The sequence below is a fragment of the Onychostruthus taczanowskii genome, unplaced genomic scaffold (genome assembly GCF_017590055.1).
Source record: "Onychostruthus taczanowskii isolate IOZ18803 unplaced genomic scaffold, ASM1759005v1 scaffold6, whole genome shotgun sequence".
Taxonomy (NCBI): Eukaryota; Metazoa; Chordata; class Aves; order Passeriformes; family Passeridae; genus Onychostruthus; species Onychostruthus taczanowskii.
This window is the reverse complement of record NW_024503679.1, coordinates 10,352,378-10,370,495: the sequence shown is the minus strand read 5'-3', so window position 1 is coordinate 10,370,495 and position 18,118 is coordinate 10,352,378. Positions and strand designations below refer to the sequence as shown.

At 40.8% G+C, this 18,118-nt stretch overlaps 1 protein-coding gene across 2 annotated transcripts in view; it reads left to right on the top strand.

Moving 5' to 3' along the window:
• ARNT2 (aryl hydrocarbon receptor nuclear translocator 2) overlaps nucleotides 1-18,118 on the top strand; it is a 95,053-nt gene that overhangs the window by 23,808 nt on the left and 53,127 nt on the right. The window contains exons 2-6 of one of the 2 annotated variants that reach the window (XM_041418940.1): nucleotides 900-1,011; nucleotides 6,674-6,721; nucleotides 9,695-9,739; nucleotides 12,275-12,488; nucleotides 14,350-14,563. In XM_041418940.1, the coding sequence (XP_041274874.1) occupies nucleotides 900-1,011; nucleotides 6,674-6,721; nucleotides 9,695-9,739; nucleotides 12,275-12,488; nucleotides 14,350-14,563 (633 nt within the window). The remainder of the gene's footprint in view (nucleotides 1-899; nucleotides 1,012-6,673; nucleotides 6,722-9,694; nucleotides 9,740-12,274; nucleotides 12,489-14,349; nucleotides 14,564-18,118) is intronic. The other variant, XM_041418941.1, reaches the window with a different exon arrangement.

Sequence of the window (18,118 nt, the reverse complement as noted above, 5' to 3'; positions counted from 1 at the left end):
CGTTAGAAAAAAGTTTTAATTGCTCATATAGTTTATAAGAGTTATACAGAGGAAAACATTCTTAATCCCGTGCTTAATAATGGAATAGGAGAAAAGGGTCTAAATATGTTATATTCCACTTTTCTTTTTTGAAGTGTAATGAATTGTTATTAATAGCCATTAGAAGTACTTGCCATTAGTGGTCTGAAAACCATTGCATAAGGTGGACTTTTGCAGTTTCTCACATCAGAGTTTTGAGGTTTGATTAAACCTGTGGCTATACCTCAAGCCCTGGCAGAGAGATGAATATCAGCCTGGATTTTGGGCTCAGTTCTGCTCTGCAAGACACCACACAGAAATGCAGGAAGCCTTTGAACTCTTCCAAGTTCAGTCTGGCCCTCTGAATGCCTCCAGAATATAAATAATAAAAACCAGTATCACTTGATAATTCATCTCTGCTCTCAACTCTTGGCCTCTCTGGCAAACTGAGTTTTTGAACTTTTATTTTTCTTCGTACCCTGGTACCATGATCCGCAGCTTCTTTTGCCATGGGGATTCAGCTCTGCATTTCTGTAAAAGGCACTTAAACTGTTGTAGAAGGTTGTTTGCCTTCATCTGTCAGCCTCTTTGAGACTTAAAATGAGAACCATTTGTCAGTGGAATACAGAGATACCTACCTGCAATTCTCTCTGTCTCCCAGGCACTATAATGTCTGTTGACCTAGCTGGGCTTTTTGAAAATGATCTGTGAATCTACTGGGTTTTAGTAGGAGAGCTTTAGTTTTTCTTAGAAATAAAAAGGAAAGCTTGCTTTGTTTGTTTTGGGAAGGGCCTGTCTCTAATGTTATCAGCAGAGGTTTCTGGTTGAAGGTAATGGATTAAGGGATTTCCCCCACCTCTTCCCCCATCTCTGCCTTACAGAAATGGCATCAGATATTCCTGGCTCGGTGGCCTTGCCAGTGGCTCCCATGGCGAGTGGACAAGTGAGGATGGCAGGATCCATGCCTTCCAGAGGAGGAAAGCGTCGCTCTGGGTAAGCCATCTCCTTTTTTTTCAGGTCTGAAACTGGAAATTACTTGTATTGGAAAACTCAAAATGCACCTGAATACATGTGTGCGTTTATTATGTAATGTTATATTTATGTAAGCTGCATTATGACATTAGTCACTGATGTTTTGTTTTTCTCTCCAATGCATCTGTTCTTCCTGCAAGATCAAACTTGCTGATAAGCATATGGCTTGTTGTTTTGCTTGTTTCAAAAGATTTTCAGGTTTGGCAAAGCATCCAGAAAGGAGTTTGGATCCTGTGGCTGTTGTAGATATAATGAATGTGTATTGCCTATATCTGTTTCATCTCACAGTGATTTATCAAATGAAAAAAGGTAGCAAGATTGCAAATGAGGACTTACTCAACTTCATCTGAAGGTTACACTTGGAAGCTCTTAAAGAGAGGCCTGTTAAAGATATTTTCTTTATAGTTCCAGGTACAGAAATAGCATGAGAGCTCACTCTTCAGAGACTGTGGACAGCGATATTCTAGGTCTCACTGGAAGCAGTGCAGTCTTCTTCTGGGGAAGGGCCTGAATCAAATTCAGCCCTTACACAAGCTTGAGGGCTCTGCTAAAGAAGAAAATTTGTTTTATCTAGGGTCAGAGGCTGATGTGGTGTAGGGGTAGTTGCCCACATCAGATTGCTCTGTGGCAACTCATAGTAATTCTCTGTTAGGAGAAAAGTGTAGCAAGAGCTTGAGAACAGAAAACTACTCTCTACTGTTAAAAACTCCCTCCTCTTTTATCAAAGGTTGATCACAAGTAGTAGTGATCTTTCGATGATGCTTTCTCAGAGATAACTGATCTGAGAGTCTCTTCAAAAGAGATTGATTAGTCTTAGAGTTAGTCCTAAATCAGGCAGTGGTGGGGCTTAACAGGATCAACAGTGTGAGTGAAATCGTCACTGGCGAACACCGAAGGATGACATTATTCCTTGCAGGAGCTGCTCTAGGGATTGTTCACCAAGGTATGTTGCCAGTTTTGTGCGTCTGCTCCAGTAACACTGCTGGAGTCTCAATCTTGGAGTGAATTAACCAGGGGGAAGGTTGACCTTGCCTCGAACGCAGAGCAAGGTTGGTGTGATGTGAACACTCTGGATGGTTGTTCTGAGGGCTGTTCCTTTGGACAGAACAGTATGAATATCTCCCCCCACTGAGTGCCCTTCTTATGCTGAGCTAACTGTATGAAATTGGTTTGAGAAACTCCTAAAATCTGTCTTTGACAGGCATCACATTTTTATTTCCAGCTGCTCAATGAGAAAACCTTTTTAAACTTGCACTCAAAAGAAAAGACAAAGCATTAACATCTTTTCATTGCTACCTAACATAGATAAGGTTTTGTACTTGAATTGCAGGATATTTGATCTCTTTTTCGATCACAAAGCATGTCAGCTCTGAATATCAGTTTGAAATTTACTGTTACCACGGTTTGATGCTGCCGACTGTGAAATATTCTGATATTAAATACTGATTGGATACTAATTGAAATGCTTTAACTGTTGCATTTTAAGTATTGTCATCTATTTGTGAGAAGGTGAAGTGAGGGGAGGGTGGGAGGAACATAAAATCAAATTATTTTAAATGTCTTTAACATGTTAATTCAGTGAGTAAATTAGTATAGATTCCCTTTTATACCTGGGTCATGATATTTCATCTTTGCACCATAGCTCTGAACTAACTGCCTTTCTCCGAGCCTGAGCTGAGAATGCTTTTTTAATTGTTATTTTTATAATTTTTTTTAATGTTCACTCTGAATATATTCAGACCTTGAGGGAAAGAATGCCTGCTGTGTTTAATTCCTCTGAGCTTCTCTTTGTACAAAGTTGCAACTAACACTTGGTCCTTTCACTGCTGTTCTGGTGGTACATCTTTGTACACCTCAGTCCTTGGGCATTTTAGGAGTGTTCTGTGTCAAACATAAAGGAGTGGAGCTGGTGTACACAGCCATCTTTCCCAGATTTGGTTATCTCTGAAAATTGTTTCTTTTTTCATAATTGCTGAGGCAAGCTGGCAGAATAATTGCTGTGTGGACTTGAATGTAGATCAGTTTAAACTCATTGGCTGTCCTGGAGATGTTTCTGCCGTGTCGGCATTTGGCTTCATTGACAGCTTGGAAAAATATTTTTCCTTCCTATAAATTATACCAACTACTTCACAGAAAAAAGTGACAGCATAACATAATGCAGTGCAGTGGTCAATGACTATCTTAGATTAATGCACCCTCACTTCTTTATTTAATGAGGTTTTAATTCAGGCTTTGCTCTATTAGAGGATGAGGCTCTTTTACCTTCCTGGGCTCTCTGTACTTGGGCAGGGAGGGTTGGGGGTTTTTTTTATGAATTGGTTTCAGTTGCATTGGTTTTGTTTTGGTTCATGGTGTAGTCTTGCCTTTTCTCGGAAGCAGAACTATCAAAATCTGGGGAAAAGAGACCTCACTTCACCATTTGGCCCCTCAATATTGTGCTGAATAAAAGGCTGTAATACAGATCCCCATCTGCTTCTCAGCTGCATTTGCTCCTGATCATTCCTGCCTGCCCTCTTCCTACACTGTGTAATCATGGCAAGCATCTTTTGACATTTCTTGGGAATTTTATGTAGTAATTTTGTTGCAGTGTTGAAATCCTCTTGCAGGTCAATTTTTTTAACCTCTGCAGGTCCACCTTGTTTGGAGGCATTTTGGTTGGTTGGGGTTTTTTTATGAAAATGTTTCTAATTGAGAATAATTAATTTTTTTGAAGTATTTTTATTACTGTATTTATGGTAGCCACACATCTTCTAAGGAAAATGCATTTTAATAAGTACCTCATGCATCAGGCCTTTTCACGATTGATATGAACAGTATGAAAGAGGAAAACAAGATTTATGCTGTCTCTTCAAAACAAAAGAGCATAGTGCAGCTCTTTTTTAAAGCATCTTTTTAATGGGAATTTTAAATGAAGATAAAAGATAGTCTTTCTGAATCTTCTGAAGTGATGTCATTTGTCTTCTGGGAGGCTGCTTCTACTGTTTTGCTAATGTGCAGTATATTCTATCTAAACAGAAGATCTTATCTGTCAGGGTATGAGGAGGTTGATGGAATATTATTTTTACTTGTTCTGCTGTGTTTTACTAAAGGTTACAACTGATTCACTGCCTTTCCTTCTGCCTTGCTGTAAAGCAGACACAGTGGATCAGGCAGGACACTGGAGTCAATGACTTTATGTCTGAGGGGGTTTTTTTAATGTTTCAAAGGGTTTTTCATTTTGCACAGTGAAATTAGGAAATGTGTTATTAACAAAGATGGACCAGAGATACATTTGCTGTTGCATTTTTTTAGTGTTGATATTTTAAATGAAATTTATGTTCAATTTCCGTGTGAAATAAAGGGGTTTGGGTAGTTTGACAAAGCAAAGGCATTATTTAAAGACTTATTCTGGTGCAGACTGATGTTATACCTTATGCATTCAGATTCTGCTGTGATGACCCCACTGTAAATGTGGGAGGTGTTACCTAAGGATATTAACCCATCAAGAATCTCCTAAAGGAAGAAGCTGATACCCAACCATCTAAATAAATAGGTGTGTTAGTTGCCCTTATTCCCTCAGAGGTGGTGATACAGTGCAGGCAGCAGGATGAAGCCTTAAACTGTTATCATCATCTCTAATTCCCTGCATTGTATTCCAGTAATAATAAACTAGATTAAATGCAGTACAGCTAATATGTGATTTTGGGGAAAACCCATCCCTTAGCACTCAGCTGGGGTATTTGGCTGGAATCTAAATAAATCATAGAATCATATCCACCAAGGTGTGTGATCTCAGTGTACTGGAGAGGAAGGAAAAGAGTAACAAAATTAATCTGTCCCAGATTAAAGCAGTGTCCCATATAATCCCTGAAGAAAAGGCTTTCCCCCATAGGTGTGTAATTTTTTACAAAAAAAAATTAGCAGCCCTTTCCCCCCAGTTTGAAACTGTGTTTCTCTCAGATGTGTTTTAGCTGCCAGTGAGACCAAGTAAGGGTGTGATGCTTTTGTGAGTGGCTTCAGGTGAAGCCATCCCAGTGCTGCCCTCCACTTGTAAACAAACAGCTCTCCTTAACATTGACTTCTGCATTTTCGGTGCAGGTAGAAACACTCCAAATAACTGGGAAGGTTTTTCTGGAATGTCACATTATTACACGTTGGGAGGAAGCAGGTAGGTGGGAGGAGGCCCCGGGCTATAGCACATCTGTAAATGGTAAATTTCTGGGACTGCTGCAGGTCCGGGGGGATTCAGGCTGCTGGTGGCAGCACTGAAGCCACATTTGGGGTGCCAGCAGCAGCTGGGTCCTGGCTTAGCTGCAGCCCTGTGGCAGAGGTGAGGCCAGTGGCCACTGGGGGTCGGTGCTGTTCTGCATGAGGCAGCTGGGATCACGGACCTTGGAACCGGATTTGGTGGTAATTAGGTGAGCAAAGATGTGATTTATAGTGAAAACGATGATTGCATCAAAGCTAAGCAAGTTAAATACACAGCTTTTCTTAAAGCTCTTCGGGGAAAATGGTTTTCTCTTTGCTTCCTCCAGAAATGAATAATCACTGTTACCATCTGGAAAATATTATTGTAACTTTTCTAGTGCCATATCCAATTCCTGTGCTGACTTGCTGCCCTCATTCCAGTTGTATGGAGGTTGCTGTGACTCAGACACATCTTTTATGGCCCACTCTGTCTTGGTTGTCAGAATTTAAGAAGGAAGAATTTAGGAAGGCAGTGCCTGACTGGCACTTCTACTTCTCTGTGCTGATGTAGTTTTAGAGACTGTTTTTGCATCTTTGTTCCCGCCCTCTGGACATACAAATCTCAATTTGTCATTGGTAGGAATAATTTTAATACTGACATAAATATCATCATCACTTTGAAGAGTTTTTTCCCTTAATAGGTCTTATACCTCTTAATATGAACAGTGTTAGAGACATGGAATCTGCAGTTGTATGAAGTTTTACTACTCTGAAAGGCTGGAAAGCTTAGAATGTTAAAGAAATCTGAGAAAATGTTTGCAGAACAAAACTATAATTTCCTATCTACATAAATTAAAAGTGATCAAGGTCTGTATATCATACTAATGCATTTTTATTAAAATAAATACACTAATACAGTAACTGTATTTGATAGTTTTATATCAGCTTGACTGTCTAATGGCAGAGTTACATCCTTATATTTGGGGATATAAATATTTATCCACCTCTTTTTATAGGTATACAAATGTCTACAAATGCTTTGTGAATTATACTGTTGTATACTTTGTAGTGATAATACCTGTGATACAATCACACTGCCTAATACAGGAATCTAACTTAGATGTCTAAATTAGGAAGATACTCTTCCAAGTCTGTCTGTGTAAGAAGTGAAGAAAGAGGTTCCTGCTTTTTGTGGCTCCCTGGAGGAGACAAACTGGCAGGCTGGGATTTGGCCCAAGGAGGAACTCAGCTCTTCCACAGCCTTGAGAAGGTCTGGGACATAAATCAGCTGATGAGCTGCTCCTAGGCCTGGAGGGGATGAGCAAGGCTGGAATCCTCAGTCTTTAACACCTCTAGGCAAAAGACAAATCTTACAACACCTAGAACAGCTGGCTTGAATGTTCATGCCACCATTGCCAACGCCTTGATTGCTGATTTGGAAATCTTGCTTTTACAGAATGGACTTTGATGATGAAGATGGGGAGGGGCCCAGCAAATTTTCAAGGTGAGCATTTACAAAAGAGTTGGCCAAATCACTGATTTCTCTCAGTGGGGAAAGACAGCTGTCTCATTACTGATGTTTGAAAATCAGTATAAATATGTATGAAGAACTTGCCAACAACTTGACCCAAATACTAGTTACTCTTTTTATCAGCTCCCTCTGAAAATTAGGCATTCTGGCAGAAATCTGCCTAATGTAGTTATTGGCTTATAAAGCTGACAGTGTGTGTGTGTCACAGTTTCACTCTGCAGCTATATCAAATGAGAAAACATGTGATTTTTACCTTATTATTTCAACTGCTGTAGATGAACTTCGGTTATTTGACATTGCTGAAGTTGTCTTTTGGCCACTGAAAATGAAATCTCATTTCTAATTTATTTCAGGTGTTAATTGCTTGTTAAGACAATTTGACAGAGGTGGATTGTTTCTTTAAAGTTAGTGAGCTTTACATTATGTACCATTAGGTGTAACTGAATAGTAAAAATTGACAAAAAATGTTAATTAACATGGGATATTCAAAGCTAGAAATAAACAGTAAAGCCTCATTGCCATTTTTTTTCACTTTTCCTTTTTTCTTTTCCTGGTCACACTGTTTGCATTTTTTCATTAGAAACCAAGCAGCTGCAGTGAGGGGTGTAGGTACTTTGAGGCCTGTGGGTAACTGCTGATTATCCAAATTGTAATTGCAGCTCTGTATCAGCAACCATGTTGAAGCACAGCTGTCACTGTAGGGTTCAACAGGGTCGTTCCAGTCTGAAAGACAAGTGTGCTGAAGATCCACTGTGACACCATATCATCATTTATTGCACAAGACCAGCAGCACTCCTGTTTGGTTGATGTCATTTACAGAACCAGTCCCTGGTGTTAAAACTGGTGATTTGAAGGCTTAGTCCTAATGTTTCCTAGAAGACACATGTTAAGGGAACAAGATTTGTGATGAATGGGACCTGATTTGTGCCTGCACGAGCAGCAGGGTTTCTGGGCACACTGATACACATGTGTTGGTCCTTTCCCATTCTGGTTTTGTCCTTTCAAAATTTCCTGGTGGGTTGAGCTAATAATTCCATTGCTTTTAATGGGGAGACGTGCTGTGCTTAGACTGAGTTGATTTTAGGTGTCAGATCAAAATCTGATATTTAAATCTTAAATGCTGTATAGACCCCAGATTATTCTGTTTTTAGAGAGTACAGAAAAACCATGCAGGCACACCCGGGGCTATGTTCAGACATCCTCTTCTAGTTGTTCCCTTCTCCAGATTGCTCACAGACTTACTCCTAGCTTGTTTCAGTCAAAATTATTTAGTTGTCAAAGAGCTGCTGTTTAAATGTTGATGCTAACTCAGCTGCCTTTGACTGAAGTGCCTGAAGGAGCACATGTGCAGAGGTCAGCTGGGAGGGAAAAACCAGTATTTGGAGGCAATAACATCTTCAGTTATTGCAGAGAAGGATGAGTAGCCAAGGCCCAGGCTGGTGGTGTTAGCACAGTGCTCCATGGCAGGTGACACACTCTGCTTCTCAGGGCTTCCAGCTCAGCCCAGGTATCCCTGCATGACACCTCATCCTCACACAGAGCCTGTGCATGTGCTTCCCCTGTCATGTGCCCATTCCTCATTGAATTGGTCTTTTTGCTGAAAATTACTCAGCCTCAGTCTGTTCTCTGGGCAGAGTCAAGGGGAGTAAAGTGGCGTTGTCGCTTGAATGTTCTGAGGGTGCTCTTCTTGAACACAGCATAAAGAAATACAGCTCAAGGCTTGCTTAAGTGTTGTCTTCACTGTTTGAATGAGGAACTTGCATAGGTGGATCTCTTAAAATTAGTTTTAATTCATTTCAGACAGAAAAAAAGAAAAAGTTCATTATTGATTTTTTTAGAAGAGGAAAGCATGCTTATTAGGCTGCATTGCTTTCTTAGCTAATGCATGGGACCTTCATAAGCTGTCTGTTGTAACAAATTACATAATTTTTTAAAGTGTAATTTTAATACAAAACCTCATTTAACTGTTCTTGAGCAGTTACAGTCTTCACTTCTAGAAAAGCCATTACCTTATTTTTGTGTTTTCCAAAACATGCATTTTGTAGTTTGGAACTAGCAGTTTTGTTTTAAACAAATGAGTCTTTCCATAACTAGCAAAATCCAATTTCAAATGATTAGTGTGTTTTTTAGGAAAGAGAAAGAGGAGTAGCCTGTCAAAATGTTTTGAAATGTCACATTGCTGCCTGTCTTTGGGACAATGCTTTAGAAACAGTGAAGCTTTAGTCCCACAGGACCAAAGTCTCATTGGTCTGGATTTCCTCCATAAAGGTACTGCTCAAACACTGCACATACCTGCCTGGGCATCCAACTTCTGTTGATTTGAGTAGGAATGAGGCACCTGTTTACTTCTAGGGAATTAAGCCAGTTTAAATTTCACTTCTATTTACACAGCAGTTTCACCTGCGTGCCTGCCTTTTACCAGCCTCCAGGACAGTCAGTACAGTGTCTTTTTCCAGAACTTTTTCCTGAAGGCTCCCTTACATAAGGCATCACCCTTCATCCGTGTCTCTGCCCTCCTGTGTTATCTGTAGACCATCAGTGCCCTCTGCTGAATGGAGGGAGATGTGGTTGCAAGCTGGAACAGATACAGCCCGTTCACTTCCAGCACAGCATTGAATATTTCATGGCCTGCTGTGGATAAAAGCTCACTGGTGTTTTCTGTACTGGTGCTGCTTGTTAAGTTTCCCAAGAAATCAGTGTATGTCAAAGTTTTTGCTTAAATCCACTGAAATGTGTCTTCTAGTTTTTTTAAGATACAAATGAAGTTTCTGAATCGGCATGGCTTGGATCAGGCTCTATGTTTTCTTTGCTTATCATTCTCATTCCCCTGTTTTACTTGCTGTTATTTGTAATGGTTTGCAGTTGTGGATTTTTTGCTTTCTGCTGTGTGTTGGTTGTCATCCAATGCATAACCCCTGTTGATTGATGTACTATCTTTTGTTTTAGGTATGATGGTGATCAAATCACTGGTGATAAGGAAAAGTTTGCAAGGTAGGCGTGTCCTGTAGAGCTCTTCTGCTGAGAGAAAAGAGGGGGATGTTCGTGTCCAAAAAATCTCAGTACGTGTGCCTTAGCTTAGAGAGATGGTTATTCTCTTTTTGGTGGGATGATGATCAAAGTACTGCTGACTCAGAAGGGAAAGGTAGGAAAAAGGGAAGTCAGATATGGTTTGCCCCCATTTTTCTTTTATATGATGCTGTTCATACTGAGCTTTTGGCTGTTCCAAAACTGCTTGAAGTCAGAAGTACAAACCCATAGTGGTTTTGGATTGGCTCCCCTGTATCCCAAAATTTAATGTCCCTTCATAATTTCAGTATAAAAACAAAGATGGAAATGACAGAATTAGGACATAATTCTGTACATGGTTGTCAATGCCAGGGTTCCTAGGACACACACTTCAGAAGAGCAGCACAGCCCCTCTTTTTCTTTAAAGGCTTTAAATTTGAATTAGTTTCAGGAAACTTTTGGGGTATTGTCTGCTTGAACATTTCCACAGCCAGTAGATTAACATGCTACTACTTTCTAGCTTTTAAGATCATAAATGAAGTGGACTATTGGGATACTCTTTTTCTCTCAGGAAGTTTTACAGTCTCTTTGTTTAGTCTCTATAATGGTGGTTTTCAATGTCCAGAAGTACTAAAATACTTGAGTAGTAGACAATGTATGATGTACTTATAAGTGTGAAATATATGTTGAATCTGTCTGTTCTTTGTCTCTCTCTCTTTTTTTCTTAACCACCGCTTCTGTGAAAATGCTGAACTTAGAGCAAGCTTTCATCATGTAAAAATGCTTTTATCTTCCCTGTGTCCATATTTATCTGCATGTACCAGCTGGCATGTACACACGTGTGCTCTGTGTACATGTGCACTGTCACACCAGCTGTGTGTATGACCCAACTCCCCCTGTTCCCTCCTACATCTGTGCAGACCCACACAAGGGCTGTTCCTCAGCCAGGTGAAATGAAAGGTTCATGTTACAGTGTCCTGGACAGTGATCTCAGGCAAGGCTTGGCTGTAATTTACTGAGCAGCCATGGGCTGTCATAGCTGGATTTTCTGCATATCACACAGTAAGCATAGGAATAATAACTCTGCTTGTAGCCCTAACAAATGTTGTTTCTGCAGACTGTGCCTCATGCGTGTAACACCTGTATGTGCAGGGGCAGGAAAAAGCAGGGCAAGCCCTTGCATTCCTCTGTTTCAAGAAGCAGCATACAATTATTTCCTGCATTTTAAGAAAAGGCTTAATTCGTAAAGCATCCAAAAAGTGTGCCAAGCCTAGCTCCTGCTTTCATGGTCAGTCTTCATAGCAATCAGCTCCAAAGAATGTTGCAGTTTCTTTTAATGTTGTGTTATCACATCAGTCAATGCTGGTGGACTCTCCAAGTGATCACCTCTCACATCTTGTTGGATCAGCCAGCGATCCCACAAGACAATGCCATGCACAGCTCATTGAAATCAGTGGAAGATGCTGCTTTGACAACTGAAGCATCATCTACCTGTCGTGTACTTGTATTTAGCTGCCACCTGACAGGTACAGTATGAGAAGAATAAGTGCTGGGCACTGAAGCATTCTAGGTCCATTTGGACCATTTCAGATGTATATATTGGTATGATTCCTTAATGCTGATCAAGCAATGGTGATTTCCAGAATGGGAAAATGGAACTCTGAGATGTTTATTTCTGAAAGATTCTGGTGGGTGTCCATTTTGAGATTTCTCAAATTTGACTCACCACCTCAGCCATATGATTCCTCTAAAGAATGAGAACATTGCAGCCTAGCCCAGCTTGGGGCAGCATCAAGTACTGTCATTGTTGCTTCCCTGCTGTGCTAAATTGTCCCTGAACATTAATTCTGGTCTATGTCTGACAAGCCAGCTGTTTACTTGCTGTCTTTCGTACTTATTTTATTTATTTATTGGGAAATTTTTTTTCTGGTATGTACTGTTATCCCATATATGGTCCCAGTGATGCAGTCTGATCCTGCAGGCATACAGTGACTTCCTGCAGGGATGTGGGGTGTTCCAAACAGCATTGTTTGGGATCTGTGTTGTCACTGAGTGGGCTTTTTTCATAAGTCAGTGCTGATGTTTCCTGCTGACCTGATCCAGTTGTTAGCGAGAGGTTTCCTCTAAAGGACACCTTTTATAAGCACCTGAGAGATGCATCACAGCAAATCTGGGAGTTTGACTGGAGTTGGCAGATGTTAGCTCCTCACATATTTCTACTTCATTTTTGTCCTTAAACCAAAGGAGATTAAACTGGTTAAGAGATTAAGGCTACAAGCCAATAAATAGAAATACAAGTTCTTTTCATGGCTATGGGCAAATCATATTTATCTGTCTGTGGCCTGGATTTTCTGTCTGTAAAGGGAGGGATAACAGTGGTTGGCTTCGTAAAGCACTTTCCTCTCCTGGGGTGCAAACAGCAAAACAAGTGCGAAGCATTATGATTCATTACCTCCAACTGAGATTCTTACACCGCTCACGCCTCTTTTCTGTTGCTTTGGTGTTTCTTTAAATGCTCAGGGAGAATCACAGTGAGATTGAGAGGCGCAGGAGAAACAAGATGACCCAGTACATCACCGAGCTGTCGGACATGGTGCCCACGTGCAGCGCCCTGGCTCGTAAGCCCGACAAGCTGACCATTCTTCGCATGGCTGTTTCCCACATGAAATCCATGAGGGGCACTGGAAACAAATCTACTGATGGAGCTTACAAGCCTTCCTTTCTTACAGAACAGGTAGAATTTACAAAAATGTTGGTTATCCCTAGTTTTTTTGGTCTTAAAAGGTGTGAGAAATGCTGAGAGGAGTAGAGCCTCAGCTTGATCCTTCACTGTAGTGTAGCAGCTGGTACCAGTTACATATCTAAGGTGTGAATACAGACAGTTTTTTTGTGGCGTTTGGACTTGATCTTAACACTGACAGATCTTTCTTTTTGGAGAAGCAAATTGGCATTCTTACCATTGAGATCTGTCCATCTGAAAAACAAGTCACTCACTGCCTCACAGAAAGGAATTTTCACCTTCAGATCTGGGTTCTTCCCATCCTAACAGATTCTCTAAAATAAGTAAAAATGAGTCTGGAAAGACTTGCCTCTCTCTCTGGGAATTAGAGGAAGGTTGAAAACATCATTTAGTCTTAATGCTGGAGCTCTCAGCAGCTGAACTGGGCAGAGATGAATCCCATCTCTACTGGCTGAGGTACTTAGTTGCATTTTTGGTGGAAGAAGGAAGATGTACCCAGTGCTTGAAGGAAAACTGTGTTTACTGAGCACATTGAAAATTCCTACTACCTCCATTGTTTTCGAAGTCCTATGGGTGTAGTGTTCATTTTTGTGGTCTGAAGTGATTTAAGCACTTACACATGGAAGTTATGGCTGGAGGCAATACTTCTTTCTCTTAGATAAACAGCAGCTGCTGCTGACCTCTCAGTGCTCACGACTGCTTATTCCAGTTCTCCTGGAGTGTGTTTCTGGAGGAACTGTGCCATTCTGTTAGTGGCACACCCTGGTCACTTCTTACTGCAATTTTTTCTTTTTTTAAATCTTGCAGAATTACAGAGTTTGCTTTCATCTTTTTTAATAATGTGCAAAACTGATTATACTATCCTCAGTATAGTGTGGCCAGCTGTGCTATGAGGTTTTTTGTTTAGTCAGTAATTCAGGATCAATGTGCTTTCTGTATAACAAAGCAGCAGAAGCTGACAATCTGTTGAGTGTTTCTTGAGATGAGTTATCCATTTCTTAGTAGTTAGCCAGATTTTTATCCTCACCTTATCAGCTAATACCTACCACTGGCGCACTAACCCTGCTGAGCCGTCCCGCCTGGAATGGAGCTCTGTGTTTGGCTTCCAGGTGCAGGATCTTAACAAGCTCTGGTGGTCACTGGAGCCACCAAAGGCTGTTCCAGCTTCTGTTGCAGGAACTGGAGTGGTAGTTGTCATCCTTTGCCATGACAGCTTTTCAAGCTCTGTTAAGGAAAGGGAGTGTTTCTGGGTGATGCTGAGGCTTCATACTCACAGGCTGGAAAACCTCCAGAACCTTCGTGTGTAGTGGCTCAGGGGCCTTAATGGAAGAAGAGGCTGGAGATTCTTTCCTCATTCCCATTACACTTTCTGCCCTTTATCTGGTGACTGTTTAATTTACAAACAGAGCTCATCCTGAGCAGGGCCAGGGAGAACCAAACTAGAAAGTCTTATTGCCTTCTTTCCAACTAAATTATTCAGAACTTTTAATTAAGGGATGAGTTTGCCATGAGTTAGAGCTGTTCATTTCCTCTGTTTGTACTCTGAAATATCTTTTTATTTTTTAATGTTAGATGCCTATCACAGATTGTACAGTGAGTATTAGTTGTTTATTTTCCTTAAGTGCATGGAGATCACCAGATGAAAGGCAGTAATGGAAAATAAAACGTTTGTTATTGAGATGAGCAATTTATGCCTTGCTGCAAGTTTGGTTGTATTGTTACATCAGTGAAAATTTCTGTCTCAGTTTTGATCAGCTAGTAAGATCACAAGAAAACAATATTCTCTGACAGTGACAGACATTATATTTAATTCCCTTTCCTTGCTGGCATTCTAATCAAATCCTTTCTTTGGAAGGAACTGAAACACCTTATCCTGGAGGCTGCAGATGGGTTCCTGTTTGTAGTTGCAGCTGAGACGGGAAGAGTGATCTACGTGTCAGACTCTGTGACTCCTGTGCTGAACCAGCCCCAGTCAGAGTGGTTTGGCAGCACTCTGTACGAGCAGGTTCATCCAGATGATGTGGAAAAGCTGCGAGAGCAACTGTGTACATCTGAAAACTCCATGACAGGTCAGATATGGCTGATGGATGCTTCTGTGTGTTCAAGATCCCTGGAGAGCTTTTCTGACATTCAGAGTGCCAGGTGTAAGAATCTGGTTAAAGTGAAACTCGGCTAGATTAAGCTGTGTTTTCTTGCAGGCAGTACAAATCTTCTGTTGAGTGACTGCATTTTGCTTCCTATTCATTGACTTCAGTCAAACCACCTTCGTGTAGCTCTGCATTCAAAATCTAGTTTGGAATCTGGATTGTTCTCAGGCTTGGTCTGGAAATCTAGATTGTTTTCATTTCATCCTCAATGAACTTGTGACTTCTTTACAAGTATGTGTTTCTTTAGGCAGTGTTAATTTGAAGTCAAAAATCGTACTTTAGACTTTTCTGTTTTCATACAAGTTCCTTGTGGTTTGCTAACTGGAATCTTGAGGGGAAAAAATCCAGTGTTTGGCAACTGAAAATATACTGGATTTTAATCATGAGGCTCCTGTGCAGTAGTGTAAGTTACCTGAAAGTTGATTACCTATCATGTTGCATGTAAACCTAAACCATATTCATATCTACAACTCTGACTTTTACAGTTGTTCATGCTCAAAGCTGCCAATAGGAAACTACCTTGTCTTTAATAGGATATGTATGTTAGAGCTGTGAGAATTAGCTAAATCCTGTTGTAACTCAAACTTGGAAAGGAGGAAACTTCTCTTTTTAGTCTTCATGTATTATGTTTATAGCTGAAGGACAAAACAAGGGGATGATATTTAAAAAACCCCTGATCCTTGCAGAAGTCACATAATTTCTCTTTGCTCTAGTAGTTAAGATTTCTGACCTGGTTTGCTGGAAGTTTTGTTGAGTTTCATAACTCAAAGGACAGCGATCCAGTTTTGAGTGAACCTGCACATTGTTTACAGCTTCCATGTCAAAATAGTGCCAAATTCATGATTTCCCGTGGTTTGAATGTGATGTGGTTTTGGCAGAGCTTTCGTGTATTCAAATGGGAAGCTCAAAGCAAAATTCTGTGGTGAAATTCCAGATGGATGGAAACCAAGTGAACAGTTAGGGGAACCTGTGCAGGGCAGAACAGCTGAGTTGCATACCACGAGACTTGCAAAAGAGCACAGCCTTTGTTTTTATTATGCAGCCTGTAATACATTTTAGCATACATACCATCTTGTCCAAGAAACAATTACTCCAGAGCCTCAGTGAACAGTCATGTTTTGACTTCCAGAAGTGCTCAGTTATGGGACTTAACCTGATCAAACTAGAGCTGGACTAGACAAATGCAGAGCACTTCTGAAAACCCGACTCTGTATTTTTTCCAACCTTAGCTATGAGCTTTTCTTCCACACTGAATTGATCTGTGGCCAGTGGAAAGAGAAGTTCAATAGTATTTATAGAGCTAAATGTTTTCCCTGCCTGAATCTTTTGGAGTTGTCAGATTGACACAGAAGGCCTGTAAATTTGGTGTACATGGACAGCTGAACAGTTGCCCAGCATGAGGAAAGCAGGGCTGCCTGCTCAGCTTTTTGAGTACTGTTTTAAAGGTGTGGCTGGTAAAGTACAGTAATTTTGTTGACAAGTAGTTCTGTCAGTTTGTGGAGCGTACAGACCACCAGAAAGTTCTAGATTTATTATTTTAAACTTCTATTTCCTCCACTCCACAAGGTACCGCTAAATAAGAGACGCAGTCTTCTATAGGTACTGTCATTCCAGCCTCAATTTGTTTATAAGCAGCAGGCACCATCACTCTTGCTCCTTTGAGATACCTTTCTAGGAGAAAGGTGATTCTAGAGTCCATTCAGCCAGTTACACTTCCCTTGCTGTAGCACAGCAGCTTTGAGAGCAGCAGCTTTGTAACAAGTACTGAAAGAAATCTTGCAGGGACCTGAAATAATGTGTGTCGTAGTGACATTTTAAAAGATGTCAAGGAGGCAAATGCATTTCCTCTAATTTGGTGTTTATTAAACAAAGTTTTCCTTGGCTTTCCAAAGACATGTTTCATGCAGAACAAAGGGCAATGTGGAGCTTGAAAGGGATGGAAACCACAAGCCAGCCAGCTGCATCTAGAGTGTTTTTTGCTCAAAGTGAAGTTCACTTCAGGCAGTAGGAATATCCTCATCTTGTAGTGACGTCTGGCTGTCAAGCACGGGATCTGCTTAGGGAAAAGATTTTCAAGTGAAAGTGTAACAGTGTGTTATGATTTTTAATTTTGCTCTTTTCCTCATTTTCTCAGGGTCCATTTTCTCAGTGCTATAACCTCCCCCTCAGTTCTTGAGTTGGGAAAGCAGTGATAGCATTTAGACTAAGGAGAAACTTCGCTTGGCCTGCAGCAGATCCGAGCAGTGTCCTTTGGTTGTAATTCTCTTGTTACAAGTGCTGATCATTAGTGTGGTATTGCTGGGATTTTCCCAGCACCTCTTAGCAGTCCTGCTACCCAGAGATGCTGTTCCAGACCCTGAGAACTTGGGAGACTGCCACTGCCAATGGGGAGAGACAGAGAACAAGCCACTGGAGGAAGCAGGCTCCCGCTCACATTTCTGCCCCCAGGAATAAGGCTGGGACTGGGGCTGTGCTCACATGAGCATTTCTTTGGCAGTCACACAGCTTATGCAATCCTCACCTCATTTCACCCTCTCCTCCTTTGGCATTTCTGTGGTACTTACATGTGAGTCACATCAAGGGGTTGACCTGCTGAAAGCTAAACTAGGTTAAAACCCATTGGTTTTGGTAGAGACAGTTCTTTGGCCCACCTGATCATGGGGTTTCTCAAACTCTTCTGAGTGCTGACACCAAGGAGAAGCAGGAAGTGAATAGTTAGGAGGAGACAGGACTTCAGAAGCTGTAAAATGTATGTCAAATTGAAGTGCCTGTTAACCATGGCTTCAACCATGTTGTGTGTTTGGGGAGTTAATTGCTTGCTCTTCCTTGAAATCTTAGGATATGGGGAAGGATGGATAGTTTATATTTAATTTTGTGTCCTTGGAGATTTTATTCCCTGGAATTGGAACAATTGTCTGCCTGTTTATTGTGCATTAATTGCTAACACATTGCAGCAACAGGAAAGCTGAACTGTGAAGTGTATGAACAGTTAGAAATAATCTAGAAAAGAGCAGCTGAGCTGTGATGATGGCAAAAAATTGAGCTCCCAAGAAGTTTTTATGTGCGTCATGTGCATGATTAATCAGAATGGGGCAGATATTCAGAGTGATAATTCATTTTTGCTCTTTGTTCTTGAAAATCTGCAGATGTCAAAATAAATCACTTCAAATATGGATGAAGATCAGATCCCATGGGAGGATCCATTAGCAAAGACCTCTTTGAGCTCAGGGTGCACTGGTGGAACTTGGGGGATGTTGGGTTCAGGTGCAGGCTTGGTCCCAGTGCAAGTGAGAGCCTCTCAGTTGCAGACAGCAAATCTCTAATGGTACAGGGAACAAACAGAACTTAGATTTAAGTGTAGAGAAAAGCCACTTCTGAAGAATTCCTGTGCTACATTAGCTTTCAAAAAAAAAAGACTGAAAAAGTATTGTAGTAGATTGTCCTTCTGTTAAAATGCAGCATTCCAGAGCACTTTGC